Raw genomic sequence first — 17,630 nt, forward strand, 5'->3', positions numbered from 1 at the left:
TTGCCATGTTAACCATCGGTACAGGTGAAGCTCTAAGTCAGGCAACACGTTTTTTGTCACCCAGAGACCATGCTTTTCTCAGACCATCTCATTAGGTTTGTTTGTGTCTTTCGGCTTTTCCCGGTTAGGGGTCGACACAGCGGAACTCCGGTCCACTAATGATTGGTAGTGGATTTTTACGTACCGGGTTACCAGCCCTGACGCACAACCTTCAACGAAGGCACGCACCATTCACATATGCCTCCACACAGAAGACGCTCTAGCTGAGAATCGAACGGGAAAACATCTTGCTATGAAGCGACAATGCTACTGCAGCACCACCACCGCAGTAGACCTTCTCATTAGGTTACTAACCCAAAATTTCATCACTTATAAATTGACTATGTCAACCGCATTACTGTCCTGTTCATCTCTAAAGCTCCTTTCATATTTTCTGTTTATATTGCCTTGATAGTTGATTGTGACACTGTTGTGTTAGATGCGTATAAGCCAAGTGCAGAGAGCAGGAGTCCTGATGTGTATACTGCTGGGGAAAGAAAAGAAGGTGTAAAAAGATGATGTTGTAAATAGTTTAGGGAAATAACTGCAATCCCCAGCGTAGCAGTTTTAAGAAGCACATTTGACTTTAAGAAGCTTAGTTTGATTGTAGGGAGTCAGACGCAATGTGAAGAAACAGTCTTTTTTTTTGCATAAAAGTTTGTGAATGTTCAAAATTGCCTTTCTTATGAGACTGTAAGGTAAGAATGGTGATGGAATTTAAAAATATTTGGGTGGTACTTGTACAGAAAAGGAAGAATGAATCTTGATATCTTTGGATTTGCAGCTTAGCTAAATAAAGAATTGTCTGATGGTTAATCTGCTGTCAGACTGTCTTATTTCTGTATACTGTTCTCATTCCTCAGCAGATCTCTGCAAATCTCATTAGTAGCTCATGGCATTTACTTTTCGATCCATTGTTTCTAAGTTATGCTCCAGGCTGACTACCTTATTTGATTTGTCCCGGTAGGTCAATTGCTACTTACTGTCCCTGTTAAGGCAGGTCTTTTTCTTTATCCTCTGACTCATATACTCTATTCCCTGCACTGACTTATACTGACATTTGAATGGCTTTTGTTTCAGACAGTTATTTTGTGCTGGACAGTAACCTGTCGGTATAGATAATCACTGTTGCATCACTGCCTTAACTGTATTACATTGTGCTCCGTACAATGGCAGCGTGTTTGCTAATAATGCATTGACTTTAACCTCGCTAGTTTGTGTTTCTCCTTATTTCATATCCCAGAAACAAAAAGGAAAATTGGTGCAACACATACATTTGTAAGCAATAGGAATATGTCTGTGCCTAATTAGCTGTAATTATAATACTTTTGTCATTTATAATAATTGTAAAGAGCTATTTGATGAATGTTTGATTGTTGTGAGATCACTAAACTTGAAAAGGAATTCCTAAACAGTAGTGATAAGTCATTTTCTCATTTTATGTGCATTTTATTTGACTGTTGGTTGTTTAAAATGTTCTGCCGTTAATGTCTAATATTCTAACACCATCTTTTCTAGCATCCTTCTGTGGCATTAAACACAAATGAGAGTACTCAGACCCACAATGATTTCTACGAAAAGTATGATTAATAAAATGTGGCCATCATCTCCTTGCAATTAAATGGCTACAGCTAATAAATACTAATTTTAGAGCTATGCTTTATTTATGAGTACTTCCCATGTTACAGACTGATATTTTTCATGTATGTTTCTAAACTTTGGTTAGAGACATTATTGATTCATTTGTTTGTTTGAAGTATGAACAGGTGGACCGGACCCAAGGGTCATTATGGCCATGAGCCATTTACAGTAACTGAGGAATGCAAAACATAAATGAAAATACAACAATCCTATACCAGCAAAACAGTCAGAATAGTTTAGAAATAAATAGACGTTATTAATATACTCACCAATCATAAGTTAGAAAAAACATGCTGTGTGCACCGGTTTTGCACATCTCAGTGTTATATAAAGTACTTTGCATCAGTCACAGCATCTAAGAGCCCATAGCAAAGTCAGTGGCACAGCAAGTGGGGACTATGAATTACACATGTGTCTAAATAAATACATTACAGTAAGAGTGCTGTGGCAGTTCTTTGTAGATGGTGTTTTTTTAGTAAGAGATGCAGATAATAACACAGCTGACCCGCTATCAGAAGGTAATGAACTCCAGACCTTGGGGCCACAGTTTAGGGAATGTAGGAAATACTTGATAAGTGTGGGAACAGAAAGGTTGAATAAACAGTTCTATGAAGAGGCCAGTAAGGGTCAGTGTCCATGTTGCAGTAGTTTAAAGAGTGTAGTTAAACAGTCACTTGGTTATCTGGTGTAAGAGGTTAAAACTGCGAAGAGGAGATGTCCTAAGACTAAACCTTAGGGGACAGTCTGTGGTAAGGAGGTTTGTGAGTACAAGATGTGGTCCACTTGGAAATGAACCAAGTGATTTTATGGGAAGTTTGTAATCCGGTTAAGTGCTTTCCCATCTCAACCATTATTTCTCAAGTTTAGCAGTTAACAGTGGATAAAAAATGGAGTCAGTGGTATTAGATAAATATGTAGAGACCACACCAGATTTTAAGTCATTGTCCGTGGCCTTAGACATAGGATTTAGTAGTGATAAGGCAGTGGTACTGTTGCTCTTTCTCAATCTAAAACCATATAGATTCTAAACTGAAATGTCTATGCCATTACAATATGTATGTTCTAGATGGGAGGCAGCTGCTTATTACAGTGGTAGCACTAAACAGGAAGAACAGAGATACACCTAAAATATTATCTATCATAAAAGATCCATTTCCTGTTTACGCATGATGTCTGTGTCTGTTTTCCAGGGAATTAAAAGCTAAAGCCAGGCAGTGGTGAGAAGAAAACTGAAAATGTGACAGAGTAGATTGGATAGAATGGCTGCAAGTGCCCCTTGAATTTAGGGACTGGGATATGGTCCTAAAATAGAAACTTATTAGCTACACAAAATACTGCTATCCCTATCCTTTATGAGGGGAAGTGAGTGGGAAAGGTAATTATAGTGAATTATAAGAAGACTGATGCATGGATGCCGATGAAATATCTTAGTGGGACTTAGCTGCCCCTTAACTTCCTCTCTGCACAGGGCAGAAGAGGGCATGTTTTGTCCTCCCCATGAAGTAGTACACATCTGTGTTGAAGGTTAAACTGCCCACTCTGTCTTCACAGAAGTAAGTGCATAGCCCTATCAGACAGCGCATCACTGCGTTTGTACTTGGATAAGTCATTATCCTTCTGTTGGAAAGTCTGAAAATAAAATCTGATCCAATGTGCAGAACTGACTCTGTAGAACTACCTCGAATTCTTTTCTTTTTGAAAGTGGAACATTTTATTCTGCAGTAGGACAAGTGGAAGAATAGTATTTAATACATATTCCAGACCCCCCCCCGCCATGGGTTCATAGATTCATAGGTATTTACTCGGCTAACGACCACAAGGGCCTTTTTAGTGTAACCATGCATCCCAAATCTCTGACAAGTTCTGATACCCTTGATAAGTGTAAGCATGGGCCTGGGAGGTGAACCATTTACAGTTTACCTGTGTCCATTAGAGACATAGGTGCCAAACCAGGGATAAATTTTGTGTTCCCCATCCAATTGTCCAAGTTTCACAGTTTCTCAGCCACAGTGTAAGTGCAAGCAGTGCAGTAGCTCAGTCGATAAGATTTCTGCCTCACAGCTCAAAGGTTTAGGGTTCAGTCCGGACCCTCCTGCTTGCAGTCTATGTGCAGTTTGCTTGTTTGTCTTGTGCCTGCCTTGGTTTTCCCTAGATATTATGATTTCTTCCCACCTCCTGAAACATAGTGAAACACAAAGTGATTGCCTGTTCTAAACTGTCCATATAGTGTGAATATATTGTTGACACCTTTGTAAATTAGGTTTGATCCTATCTAATCTGCGAAAATGTATGTTTCCTGTAGCCAGGGAATGTAAGAACTTTTCTCTTGTAAATGAAAAAGGACATGAAAGGGTAAGAAATATATTTGAAATGCAGAATGTAACTTTATGTAGCTTCTCATGAAGAAACTAATTACTTGCATGTAACTAAATCACACAGGTGTTTGGAGAGAGGAAAACCAAAGTTCATAAATTGTAATGAAAGTGTATCTCAAATAATTTACTGGCCAGAACTGCATGGATGCAGACATTAAAATTCAAATGGTTAATACATGTATTCTGCACTGGAAATGGTGCATTGCTCTTCTGGGCAGGGTGGAGGGGGACATAATGTGATCTGCTGTAATATAATTGAATCTGTTTTACTATAACAAAGGACATAATGTAATCTGATTACCCTCTGTTTTGTGGAACAGGAGGGATGAGCAAAAATGTTTATACAACTATATTTGTATATAAATATAGATACATATTTGGGACTGCTTTGCCTTAGACTGTACTTGAGAAGACCTTATTATGTCCATATAAGTGCTGTCCTGCCTTGTGTTGGCTTCTCTAACCTGGCACACCTAAGGGCCAGAATTTCCTTTTTTTTACAGGAGTAGATAGCTGATATATATATATATATATATATATATATATATATATATATATATATATATATATATATATATATAACATTTGGATCGGATCAGGTATTTCTGTGCATATCCCTTCATCCCTTCTATATAACTGTTACTTTTCTGTCTCGGTGCACTGTTTTGATCTCTTCATATGTCATGCATATTAACACTTGTTCTTTATTAAGTAAGGTTTTATTTAGGTGGCACAACAGGTAGTATTTCCACCTCAAAGCAAGAGGTTCTCCACATTGACTCTGAGCTGGGATTCATGTCCTCAATATGTTCATGTGGGTTTCTCCAGTTGCTCCTGTTTCTTTCCACAGTCCAAAGAAATGCAGTAGGTAAATGGGTGACTTCTAAATTGTCTGCAGGTGTGCATGTATGCATGTGTGAGACAAAAGAAAGGCCTGGCAGTCCACTTCTATATTCTTCCTTGCCTAATAAACTACATGTGTAGAAGAGGCTGTTTGCAGGCTTGTTATAGGAGTCAACTGCAACTCATAAGCATGCCTGGATGTAACATTTTATTTATTCATTTTTCAGCTCATGTGTTTGGTTTTTATTATTTATATATACATTGCAGCTATTTATTAACTGAGAAGAGGTTATTACGATCTTGAAGCGGGAAGCTGCGGCTTTTACCTCTGATTAGCTAAATAGCTTGAGTCAGAAAACAAAAAGCTGTTCTTATGAGCCACATTATGTTTTACCATGCTGTTGTAGTCATAAATGCATGATGTTGAAAAGCAAGGCTGCACAGTAGTCTACTGGTCACTGTTGCTGTCTCAAAGTGCTGTGATATCATGTTTTTATCATTTATACTTGACAAAGTTAAGAGCAGCTAGTAGCTGCCATGTCTGGGTACTAGCCTTACATGCCAAAAAAAAAAAAGCTGTGGAGAATTGAATAATTCTGCCAATATTCTTGTAAATTGTGTGCGTGTGTGTGTGTGTGTTTATCTAATAATCATTTGTTTACAAAGCAGTTACTGTGTGTAAAGGAGCACTGGAAGACACTGTGGCTCATAGACCGGGGAATGAGGCAGGAACATGGGGTACTTGGCCAAAGAGTCAGCTGTGTATGTGATCAGTGTGCAGGCCTAGTCTGTGTATGAATTTTTTATAAGCTGAAACCAGGTAATGCAGTGTATATTCCCCTTTTTGCTGTTGGGGCCTGGTTGCCCATGGTTTACTGATTATTGAATCAAATTGTTTTGTCCTTTTCTTTACTTTAATCTGTTTGGTACCAGTGGTTTAACTTTGGGGGGGGGGGGGGGTTTGAAGTGTATACTTTGCAGGTGACCTGGATTAGATTATAGGAGTCTACATCTGACTTGCTAGCCAAGAGAGGTAGGCTTGAGCAACCAGATGTTAGCTGTAGGTGTGTGTGTTTACTGTGTGAGAGTGAGTGAGCATGTATGTCTTGTGATAGGTAGATGCCTTGTTCATGATTAATTCCTGTGCCTTGCACCCAGTATGTGCTGGGATAAGCTGTATCTCAATTACAGCCATTAACTGGAATAAGCAAGTAATTGGAGAATAAATGAAATACCATAGATTTGCTCCTGCTACAGTTAAAATATATACTGAGGGCCTTGGAGTGGGAGCGGCGGATGGGGCGGGGGCATGCATTACTACGAGGATTAATATTTTGTGAAGTATTCATATGTTACATTCATTATAGGCAATGCAGACAGAATGGGGTCATTGATCTTTAAGCAGCTATACTAAAACAAGGGAAGAAAGCAATACTCTAAAATGTGGGCTTCTCTGTAATACAGTCATCAAAAAGTACTCACAAAAACAACTTCTACTTTTTCTTTCTTTTGCTTCCACTGTGATGTGCCTCTCCTGCCCTGTAGCTAGGCTTAAGCCATTCAAATGCCATTGGATGCCATTGAGAGCACAAAGTTCTCACATGGCTGCCTGAATGACACCCTCAACAGCTCTAAGTTCTGTGAATGAAAGCCTTAGGCTGGGGAGGAATGGGCCTTTGTCTGGTTGTGAGAAGGCCTTATGATCAGCAGACACCGGGTCAAAACCACATTAGGAGGGGGATAAATAGTCCATTCCTGATTACTTCACAGTCTGTTATATTTTAGTGGACAGTATATGGTGATGTAGACTTTGGACTGGTACAAATATAAATAAACTAAAATTGGCATTGAGTTTATTCTGCAGGTAGTTAGTCAAACCTTTTCTTTAAAAAGTGGCATTAAATCTTTGAAATTAGTTGAGCATTCACCAGAGCTGACATGGCATCATTAATGTTTTAGTCTCGTCAATGCTGTGGGAAGTAGGGAAATGCATGCTTCACTTCTTCGTGTAGACATGATTTTATTTGATTTTCATTTCTTTATTTTCCCAAATGTTACAATGCAGTCATATGTTATAAGCACAAGTTTGTTGACTTTTGCATATATTATTCATTTTATTTTTTTCCGCCAGTGCATCTATAATTCCTCCTACATTTTGTAAAAGGGGTTCCTCCAAGGTTAAGATTTTCTGTTTATCTGTTTTCAGGTGAATAATGAAATTCCTATTATGAAACATTTTATTGAAATGTATTTTTATGAACTGAGTATAACAGATCAGTTATAACCTTGAATATGTAAAGCCATTTTCCTGTTGGGGTTTATTGTACATAGTAATTTCATTTGATGCTCATTTTTATAAGAGTGTATATTACTTTTATTAGTAAATAAATATTAACATGACAAACAGTAGTATTAGTGCGTTCAGGGTTCCTGCACTTATCGATTCAGTGAGAAGAAAAATGTTCCCATTAAAGTAAAGCAACAGGTCAACTACTGACATAATTGCTGAAGTGTCTTAATTTTAGAAGCCCATTTGTTTCCATTAAGAAGTTGCATACGTGGCTTTATGTGAATGTCTGAAAGGCATAATCAGCTGCAATTTACAGTCATTATTTTTGTCAGAAAAGTCAAGTATGTATGAGCAATGCTTTTAAATATGTAGCTTAAGGATTACATGATATTACTTTTTGTCAGTAACTGGCTCTTTTTCACGGCATCTGGATCTAAAAATATTAATGATCAGTGTTTAAATTTATGAAAATTAAAAATAAAATAATTGGTTTGCATTATTTTCATATGACAGTGCCATCTAAATACAACTTGGATAAGAAGCTTTAACTTTGCAAACTCTCCATGGCATGTTTTTAAGAGAAAGTACAGTCGTCAGAGTAAACTTCCCATAAAAGTAGGTGTTTGAATGATCAGAGCTGCAGTAGCCTTAGTTATATAGGCTATATCCTGCTACTTTTCTGATTGAAAAAAATAAATCCTGTTCCATTTGAACCATCTCATTAGCCTGACTTGAGGATCTTGACATTGAAAACAGTTTTAATGATTGCTCTGACCTCTGCAAGAAGAGTATCTGAATTGGCAAGTTCTTATGGTGAGTCAGCCTTATCTCGTTTTCCTCAAACACAGGGTTTTCTTAAGAACTACGCCTTTATTTAGGCCTGAAGTGGTATCCAAGTTTATTTTGAGCGAAGCTATCCATTTCTGTGTCTTTGCAGACTCTAAAATGAGGGTGAAGGGATACTTCATAACTTAGATGTACACAGACAGCTGAGGTACTACTTTGACAAAATAAAATCTTTCAGGAACTCTAATCAGTTATTTATTTCTTGTGAAGGTCAGCTCGAGCGGACAAACAGTTTGGGTGTGTAAGACATGCTCTGAAAGCTTTGGAAGCTGGACAGCTGTTGTGGTTTAGCAAGGTATAATCCATATCGATAAGCCTACTGCAGCAGCGATCCATATTCTGAACATCTTTGCAATAGCCATTACTTGGAGGGAAACCCAGAATCCATTTTTTCACAATTTAATGCATTAAGGTGTACTTGACCCTGGTCAGTTTTGTCACAGCCACCAAAGTAAAACTGGTTGCCTAAAGCTAAGTGATATTAAATGAGTAGTATGTTAGTACGTGTAGACGTTAATGTTGTCGTTAAAACAGGTAAGCTGCTGTTCTCCTTACTATCTTGGACAGTGAAGTAATGTTTGTGGTGAACAAGTCGAATCATCTTTTGGTAGCCACCCTTTGTTTTGTAACTAGAGGGCTACTATCTCTAACTTGCGCCACTTACAACAAAGTGTGACCATATATTTACCATTTAACTCTGTTGCAACAAACCATTTTGTTCGTTTTTGTAGCGGGATACATTCAATAGCAATGATAAGGAAATTCTATGACCTGGCAGAGTCATTCCACCTTACCTCTCAAACCTCCCTGTAAGTAAGAATTAAATCAAAAGGTGCTTCAACAAAGTATTAGTTTAAGGGTATGCACACTTATGCAACCAGCATATTGTACGTTTTTTATTTTTTATATTTTTCCCCTAACAGATTAGTTTCTTTTTCAGTTGAATTGTACAGGTTATAGGTCATATTAAAGGTGGGAAAAGTTTTGAAATAAGTTATTGTGGTCTCATTTTTTTATATCACAAAATCCTGGCATTTTAACAGGGGTGTGTACACTTTATTTATATATTTATATATTTATATAGATATATATATATATATATCATCATCATTCTCTTTCGGCTTTTCCCGTTAGGGGTCGCCACAACGGATCATCTCTTTCCATTTCTTCCTATCCTCTGCATCTTGCTCTGTCACACCAACCGCCTGCATGTCCTCTCTCACCACGTCCATAAACCTTATCTTAGGCCTTCCTCTATTCCTCTTACCTGGCAGCTCCATCCTTAGCATCTTTTTCCCAATATACCCATCATCCCTCCTCAGCACATGCCCAAACCAACACAATCTCGTCTCTCTTGCTTTGTCTCCAAACTGTCCAACATGAGCTGACCCTCTAATATACTGATTCCTAATCCTATCCATCCTAGTCACACCGATTGCAAATCTTAACATCTTTAACTCTGCCACATCCAGCTCTGACTCCTGCCTTTTTGTCAATGCCACTGTCTCCAACCCATATAACATAGCTGGTCTCACTACCCTCTTGTAGACCTTCCCTTTCACTCTTACTGGTACCCGTCTGTCAAAATTGTTCTCTCATGTGGTGTGTATGTATATGTGTGTGTGTGTGTATATATATATATATATATATATATATATATATACACACACACATATACATACACACCACATGAGAGAACAATTTTATATATATATATATATATATATATATATATATATATATATATATATATACCACATGAGAGATCAGTATAAGATCAGTGTAGACAGTGAACAAGGAAAAAAGGACATTGTTAACATGGTTGATGGAGAAGAGGCAAGATAAATGAAACTGAAAGATATTGAGTTCTAGTCCCTATTATTAAAGAAAAAATGTACTAGATCTTCTGGTTGTGTTGGAAGAAGATATCCTGAGATTGATGCAATACAGAACATGGTCATTACAGAATCTTGCTGGAGAACAGACACATACGTGGAGGTGCAGTAAGGAGAGAGGGAGGTTAAATGGGTAAAACTGACCAGAGGTGCAGCATTTGTATAAGTGAAGGCATCAGAAAACTGACCAGAGGTGCAGCCTTTGTATAAGTGAAGGCGTCAGAGCAATAGAAGAGCTGAGATGTCAGGTCACCATGTGCAGTGCATTATATGCAGTCTTGAGCAGGTTAGAAGCTGGCTGACAGGTGGATGTGAGGGTTTTGTTTGGTAATAGAGTTCACACTGCAGTAGAAAGACGAGGCATCTGAGGGAAGAGCAAGATGTTGTGTTATTAGAGGGGAAAATTAACAGAAATGAGGGGATTAGCTGAACTTAAGCTAAGGGAATGTATAAAGGTAAAGCAGATAAATGAATGGCTGGAGACTATTAAAATGCATCACGCAAGGGCCTGCAAATGTATTGAATGAAGACTTAAAAAAATGAGATGAAATGGAGGCCTTATACAGATGAAGAGGAAGGTTAGAAGGGTGTTGAAAGAAAAATAAAGGGTGTGAAGAGGAAGGTTAGAAGGGTGTTGAAAGAAAAGTAAAGGGTGTGTAAGGAATGTTCGCTGAAAGGAGGCGAGCAGGCTATACAGAAATGCAGGTAGGCAAGGAAAAGCGTATACTGAATGGGAGAAGGGCAATGGGATAAGGGAGGATTAAAATCACTGTGGAGTATTATGAGGTGAAATATGAAGCAAATGATTCTAGGAATAGGACGTAAAGAAATAGGAGAATAAGCTGAGGTTATAAATTATTTTTTACATTGGCATTTTCAAAACGTGGATAGAATGCATGCAGGGAAAGTGAAGTTTGTATTGTAGATTGAGAAGTAAATCAGTGGACAATTTGATAAGAAGAAAACTCTAGAGGAACATAGGACATTTGCAGAGGGATGATCTGTGAGGTGGCCTAACTTCCTAGAGTCTTAAAGATTTGACTGGGTGTTAGCAAATGACACATCATGTTGTACTTCTGTTTTGTAGGTTGATGAATTAGGGAATGGGAACTACAGATGTCTGACGATAATTAGTGGTGGTGGCATGTAAACAAGTCATGCCTGGGTATGTCAAGCAGTTCACACATATGCACATAGCATACAAAATATAGTTTGTTTACTTCTGAAAAGAGTCATTAAACTCAGATTTCCATTTGTTTTATTAAGAAAAGTAGAAAAATCACTATTTTAAAAAGGTGTCTTTAGAGGGACTTATGAAAGATTTCAGAGTACATTACACAAATGTGCTACTCTGTGGAATCGCTGCTGCCCTGAATATACTTTCATTAAAATAAACACAACGGAAAACATGAGACTAGTTCATGAAGTAGTGTATGATCTTTTTGTTAGATAGCCTTAGTGGAGTCATAAACATTTCATTATTATTCATACTATGTATGCTTGCAGAAAAGTGATGCCACAGAAAATGTGACTAATTTGCTGGTACATCTTTACAACCTAGCATAACACAGCTTTTCTGGGCAGTGCTTGTTAGAGTTTAATTTGAAAATTAATGTTATTTTGATACTATAACTGTACTTCCTTTTGCAGGCCATTTAAATTGCTAACATTATTTAATGATATAATGACATTCTTACCTGTGCATAATATTCAATTAATAAAGTGAGGCTTCCTTCTGTTAAGGTGCCCTGGAGCCTATAGCCATAGGAAAGCACTGGAGAATCAGAATCCTTGCCAAGAGCAGGAAAATGGTGATGAAACCAGAAATACTGCAACGGACCCTGAAGTTGCCATTTCATCAGGTACAGGGCACATGGAGACAGAGACAGGAGTTATTTCTGCAGAGTACAATTCCTTTGCAGTGACAATGCCAGTGCGGAGAGATAATTGCAGTCTGGACAACTCTGCATTTGAGGAGCCAACAGAAGACCGTGAGTACTAGTCTGCACCTGTAGAATTCGGTATCAAGTTAGTAATATATTGTTTTGTATTGCAAACATGTAACTGAATTTATTCACATGCGTTGTTAACTACCTTGCTGTACATTTACATTAGATTTGTTTTGTATGGAAAATTATCACAAGGAAGGATTTCTTAGCTCTTTCTATTTTCTTGCATGTGATAGTAGAAGTGAATATAAATCGCATTAAATGTTCTAATTGTGTATGCTACCATTTGACCTTTCCTTGTATTCGCAAGGGCTATAGATGGCAGCTGCCATTGTTGGGGTAGGGTAAACATGAAAATACGTAACACGCTCTTCTAGGCAAACTGCTGTCCTCAGATGTTTTTTTCATCACATGTCTTCTTCATCAAACCTTTTGTAATAGTGATATGTCTTAGAGTTTATTTCATTCATTTTGTATGATACTACCAAACAAAACGCTTATCTGAATAAAGCTCTTTTGAGAAACATTACTGGAGAAAAAGCATTCTTTGAGACTTGATCTTTTATTTGTATTTATTATAACTCATTAGTTCACTTACCAATGTTTTTTTTTTTTTTTGAAAATAATGTATTAGAGAAACATCTCATTATATTGAATGTATATGTCCAATGTTCTAATCAAACAAACTTTGTTTTATGGATATTTAATGTACTGTCTTAGTTTAGGAACCACTATTATATTATATGTGGTGATTGGAACTCAGGGGTGTATATCTAATCATTTTAGATCCTACAATGTCAATGCCAACCTGGCTACTTTACAGATAAATGACGACTATGACCTTTCAGATTCCATTAGATATAATAGATGGTGTAATAACCAATTCACCTACTACTCATGTCACTAATCATGGTTCAGAACAGATGTTTTCTTAATATAAAATACATTACTGGAAACATGTAAAAATATTACTACTCTAAAATTCAACTTCTAGTTAAATCTTTTATTGAAAAATAAACCCAGTAGAAACAATTGGACCCTTAATCCGAAGATGCTAGCTAGAAAAGCAAAATGTAAAAGTTGAAATAAATTCACTGTTACATGGAATTTTATAATAATTTGGGGAAAAAAAGAACTTAAACAAGATGTTCAGTGTGCAGCATTAAAAGCACAATTAAGGGCATTTTTAAAATGTATTACAAGAAGGAAAATTAATGGAAATAAACTGTTAGAGGAAAAAGCTCATAACTTAAAAAAAAATCAACAAATTCAGAAATATATATATATATATATATATATAGAGAGAGAGAGAGTGAGAGAAGAGAGAAAAAAATCTAAAATGTGGGGACTACTCTTAAGACTTAAGTTAAGTATACATTTGATTTTGTACAGAAAGTCAAAGAAGTAGAAGTTGGTGAAAATTATATTTTAGTAACAGATAATAGGTTCATAGGTTCATACTAGGCTATCTGCCCGAGGGCATTTATAAGCCTAGCCCATAGCCTTTGGTTTGGAGAAACTATGCCCATTATTTTGCTGTGCCTCAGTGACACTGAGGTAACTCCTCCATTGGTCAAGATTCCTCTTGAACAAGGCCAGCGAGGTGCTCTGCCTCACATAAACCGGGATTTTGTTCCACAGCATAGGGAGTCTTTGGGTGATGAATCTATCCCTCCAGCACATCCTATTAATAACCGTGTCGAGGTTTAAGTCTCCTCCACTGTGGCTCTGAGGGATCTAGATTTTTGAGATGAAGCATGTTCATCAAATCTGGGTTTGACATGGCCTTGTATGTCAGGCATAGGTCACCTCTGAGCAAGCAGCAACTGAATATAACTGGAGTTCTTTCAGTCGGGCAGCATAAGACATATTTTTGAGACCCCTTATCCTTTTGGTGAGGAACTTTTGTGGCCTCTCCAGCTGCTGCAAGTGTCGGGTCAGATACATTCCGAATGGGGCATTGTACTCGATCATTGGTCTGATGAGTGATGAGTATAGGGAGACTATGACTTCCCTTGATCTAGATGTGAATCCCTTCATGATAAGGTGGGCAATGTAGAAGGTCTTCCTGACTACTTTGGCAATATGAGTGTCGAATGAAAGGCTACTGTCAAAATGGGTTCCCAGGTCCCTAATAACTTCTTCTGTGTTCAGGGGATTGCCACCTATATGGTAGCTAGGGGTAACCTTATTTTTCCTGAAGGGTATGACTATGCATTTCTTGGCATTTAACTTTAGGCCATGGCTCTGGCACCAGTTATTCGTTTCTGTGAGGCCCTTCTGAAGGATATCTGTGTCGGATGTGTTGCAGTCATCTGCAAACTTTGTCAGCCATAACCCTCCTGTGTTTGCTTGTACTTCAGAAAAGTAGATGCGAAACAAGAGTGGGCCCAGGACTGAGCCCTGTGGGACACCACTTGTGACAGGCTTTGAGTCTGACATGGCGCCAGCAACTCTGACCCTGTGGGTTCTGTCACTCAGCCAGTTTGCAACCCATCTTGTAATGTATGGGTTTACTTTTAAGTTGATGAGTTTTTCAATGATACCCGAGTGAGGTATTGTATCGAAAGCCTTCGCCAGGTCTAGGTAGGCTGTATGGACTGCCTTTCCTCGTCAATGGCCTTGGTGACTGTTTCAAAAGTCAACCAAGTTTAAAAGGCATGATCTGCCTTTGACAAAGCCAAACTGGGTTGGATCCAAAGTCTGCAAATTCCCTATGTCTTTATTTATGAGATCCATTATGATCCTCTCCATGGCTTTGCAGATAAGGCTTGTCAAGCTAATGGGACGGTAATTTAAGGTCGGTGGAGGCACCGCTTTTGTGGAGTGGGACCACAGTCGCTGTACACCACTCCTGGAGGTGAGACTAAGATTAAACAGCTGTCCTAACTGTGGGTTTAATTCCTTGTTGAGTTCATGGAGCACACAGCCGGGGACACCATCAGGTCCCATGGATGCTGTGTTCTTTGCCTTGGAGAGAGCAGTTCTCACCTGGGCATTAGAGATGTTTGGGGCTACAAACATTTGGTATAAATATCTCTCCTTTAGGGGGGGAGGGGGGGAGAAGTTTGCACTGAACCTGTCAGCCAGTATGTTGGCAATGTCTGTAGGATCAGTAATCTTCACATCATTTTGAACTAATTCTGAGCATATCTGGGAGTTTCCTCCTAGGTTTCTGACTTAGCTAAAGAATGCCTTATGGTTATCTTTAGAGTCCTTAGCTATTTTTTTCTCAAAATTAGCTTTGGATGATTTTATGAGAGCTCTTAGCTTTTTACTTATAGTGATTAGCGGTGTCTTACCTTTTAAGGATTTTGCTCTATCTTGTAGTAGCTTTCTCCTTTTGTTGTAGAGTTTGTTTATGGTTGGGGTCCACCAGACTGGATGCTTGCCTTTGGTACAAAGAGTCTTTGTTTTGCTTGGGATTGCCTGATCCATGCAGCCCTGCAGGTGCTGGTAGAAGGCATTTGTAAGTGATTTAGTGGTTTGAGTAATGTTAACCGCTCAGGGGCCTTAAAGGAGACCACACTAGTCTTTAGAAGTGTGAAGTAAGTTCTTTACTGTGGTCTTTTCATTTCGGGGGGGGGGGATGAGGACCTCCAGCGAGATTAGTTTGTGATCAGATCTCACCAGTGAGGGGTATACGAACATTGTGCTCCCATGTTCGTGATGATGAGATCAAGTATGTTTTCTCCTCTTGTGGGGATGGTGACTAGTTGTTCCATGGCATTTGAGTTTATGAATTCCGGGAACTTTTGGGCTAGAGTGTTTGGGCTTGAGTAGTGTTCCCAGTCTATATTAGGGTAGTTGAAGTCACCTAGTATGATGGTGTTTGGAGATACATTTATCCCCTCCAGTGTTTTCAGGAAGGCCATATGAGGTTCCTGAGTTTGCATGCTACAAATTGCAGAGCAGTCTTGCCTATGGTTAATTGCACCTGGATGGTTTCATGCCACCAATCTTGAGGTGTGGGTGTCCTTGATGAATATGGATACCCCTCCTCCTTTCTTGGTATTGTCCTGATATGAGGTAAAACCTGATAGTGCTGGGGTGCTCTCAGGAGCCTTGAACCAGGTTTCTGTCACAGCACAGACATCGATGTTCTCCATACTGAGAAGGGCCTCAGGCATTTTGAGGTGGAGACTTCTGGCATTGAGCAGCATTACCCTTAGTTTTTCTTTGTTTTGTTCTAGGGTGGTAGGTTTAGAATTTGAGCCTTGCCTAAAAGGCACTATGGGGTGGCAAGAGCCTTTGCCTTGTCCAGCATGTCATCCCAGGCAGACAGACATTGATCCCCTTTGAATGACACCAGAGTTTAAGCCAATTGTTAAAGCTGATCATCTTATCTCTGTATTGTGGCATCATTCTTGGTGAAGGTAGGATACTGCTCAAGGTCAGGGTCATACCTGCTTTGTCTCGGACAATGATTGAGTGTACCTGCTGTTGAGAGACCTGAGTGCATGCTATGTGAAGGATTCTAGCACCCGACAGGCAGCTTACTGTGACCTTCTCCTTACTCAGTCTGGTGGTCACCAATGACTAGTGTGTCTGGCATTGTGTTTGGCCTTAGGGCTGTGACTGCTTGACACCTATGTGTTGCAGGTGTTGTGTTCTGAGGTGGTAGTTGTTTGGGTGTCTGCTTTGGTGGCCTCTGCTGTTTTGGTAGATTTTTGATCAGAGCCTCCGAGTATGTCTTTGTGTGTTTATGTGTATGATTTGAGGTTGTGATGATATTATGTGAGACTGGGTCTATAGTGTGTGTGGTTACCTTCTCCTCCTGTCTGGTCTTGCCAGTCCTATGTTGAGAGAGCTCAGCCTCCAGTTTTGTATTTGTGTTTTGTGGGAGGAGGAGAGGGTTGTGTACATGAGGCAATTGTAACATTGCCTCAATAATCCCAGGTTCACCAGCTGAGCAGGAGAGGACATTAGCAACTGATCCCTCGACATGCCAGAAGGAATAGACAGAAAAACTTAAAAAAACGTTCTGTGGGATGTGGGTGACCGAGAAATGGGGTTTGCTTTTTGGGGTACTTTCTATAACAAGAGTGCTGTATCGAGCAAGTGCTTAGCTATACAGATAGAGAATAGTCTACTTGGGAGTCAAGTAGAGATAATTAATAGTTGTAGGATACACTAAATAGAACAGTAGTATACTTTGAGGAAGGTAGTTTTACGTGAAAATTTGAAGAGTGGACTTTAGGTAGCCCTAATAGTTTAAATCCTAGTGTGTAACGGTAAGCAGCTCAAAGCCTAAAGACGCTTGCTTTATATAGCAGGCAAAAAAAAAAAAAAAGGAAAAACCAAAAATTAATCTAACCAGTTGCTGCTTCTAACCACTCCTCTGAGGACAAACAAGCAGCTCAGTACCACTGGTGAGTAAAGAAACTACCTCTGGCCACACAAGAAAATGGAGTATTAAATATCTCTATTCAGCAATACTAAATGCAGTAGGAATAGATATGGTAATATCATTTTAAGAGAAACGTTTTTTTAGAAAGGCAAATTAATTTTAAGTAAATGCTTAGATATGGTTTTAAATCAATATTATTTTGTGCTTAGAGATAGGTTTTTCAAGTAATTAAGTATTGTGACCTTGGGTACAGCAATGGACCATGTTATGTGAACCTTTTTCGGTGACCATTTTCATAGCAGATTGGGAAATCTGTATTCCTGATAAAATAATAATAATAATAATAATAATAATAAAAATAATAATAATAATATCATGTTATGCCTACAATTTCTTTTATTG

At 38.5% G+C, this 17,630-nt stretch overlaps 1 protein-coding gene across 2 annotated transcripts in view; it reads left to right on the forward strand.

The window, feature by feature from the left end:
- LNX2 (ligand of numb-protein X 2) overlaps positions 1 to 17,630 on the forward strand; it is a 670,209-nt gene that overhangs the window by 496,627 nt on the left and 155,952 nt on the right. For both annotated transcript variants that reach the window (XM_044073272.1, XM_044073273.1), the window contains one exon: positions 11,673 to 11,920. In XM_044073272.1, the coding sequence (XP_043929207.1) occupies positions 11,673 to 11,920 (248 nt within the window). The remainder of the gene's footprint in view (positions 1 to 11,672; positions 11,921 to 17,630) is intronic.

This window comes from Protopterus annectens, chromosome 5.part1 (assembly GCF_019279795.1).
Source record: "Protopterus annectens isolate FY-2018-M chromosome 5.part1, PAN1.0, whole genome shotgun sequence".
NCBI classification, from domain to species: Eukaryota; Metazoa; Chordata; order Ceratodontiformes; family Protopteridae; genus Protopterus; species Protopterus annectens.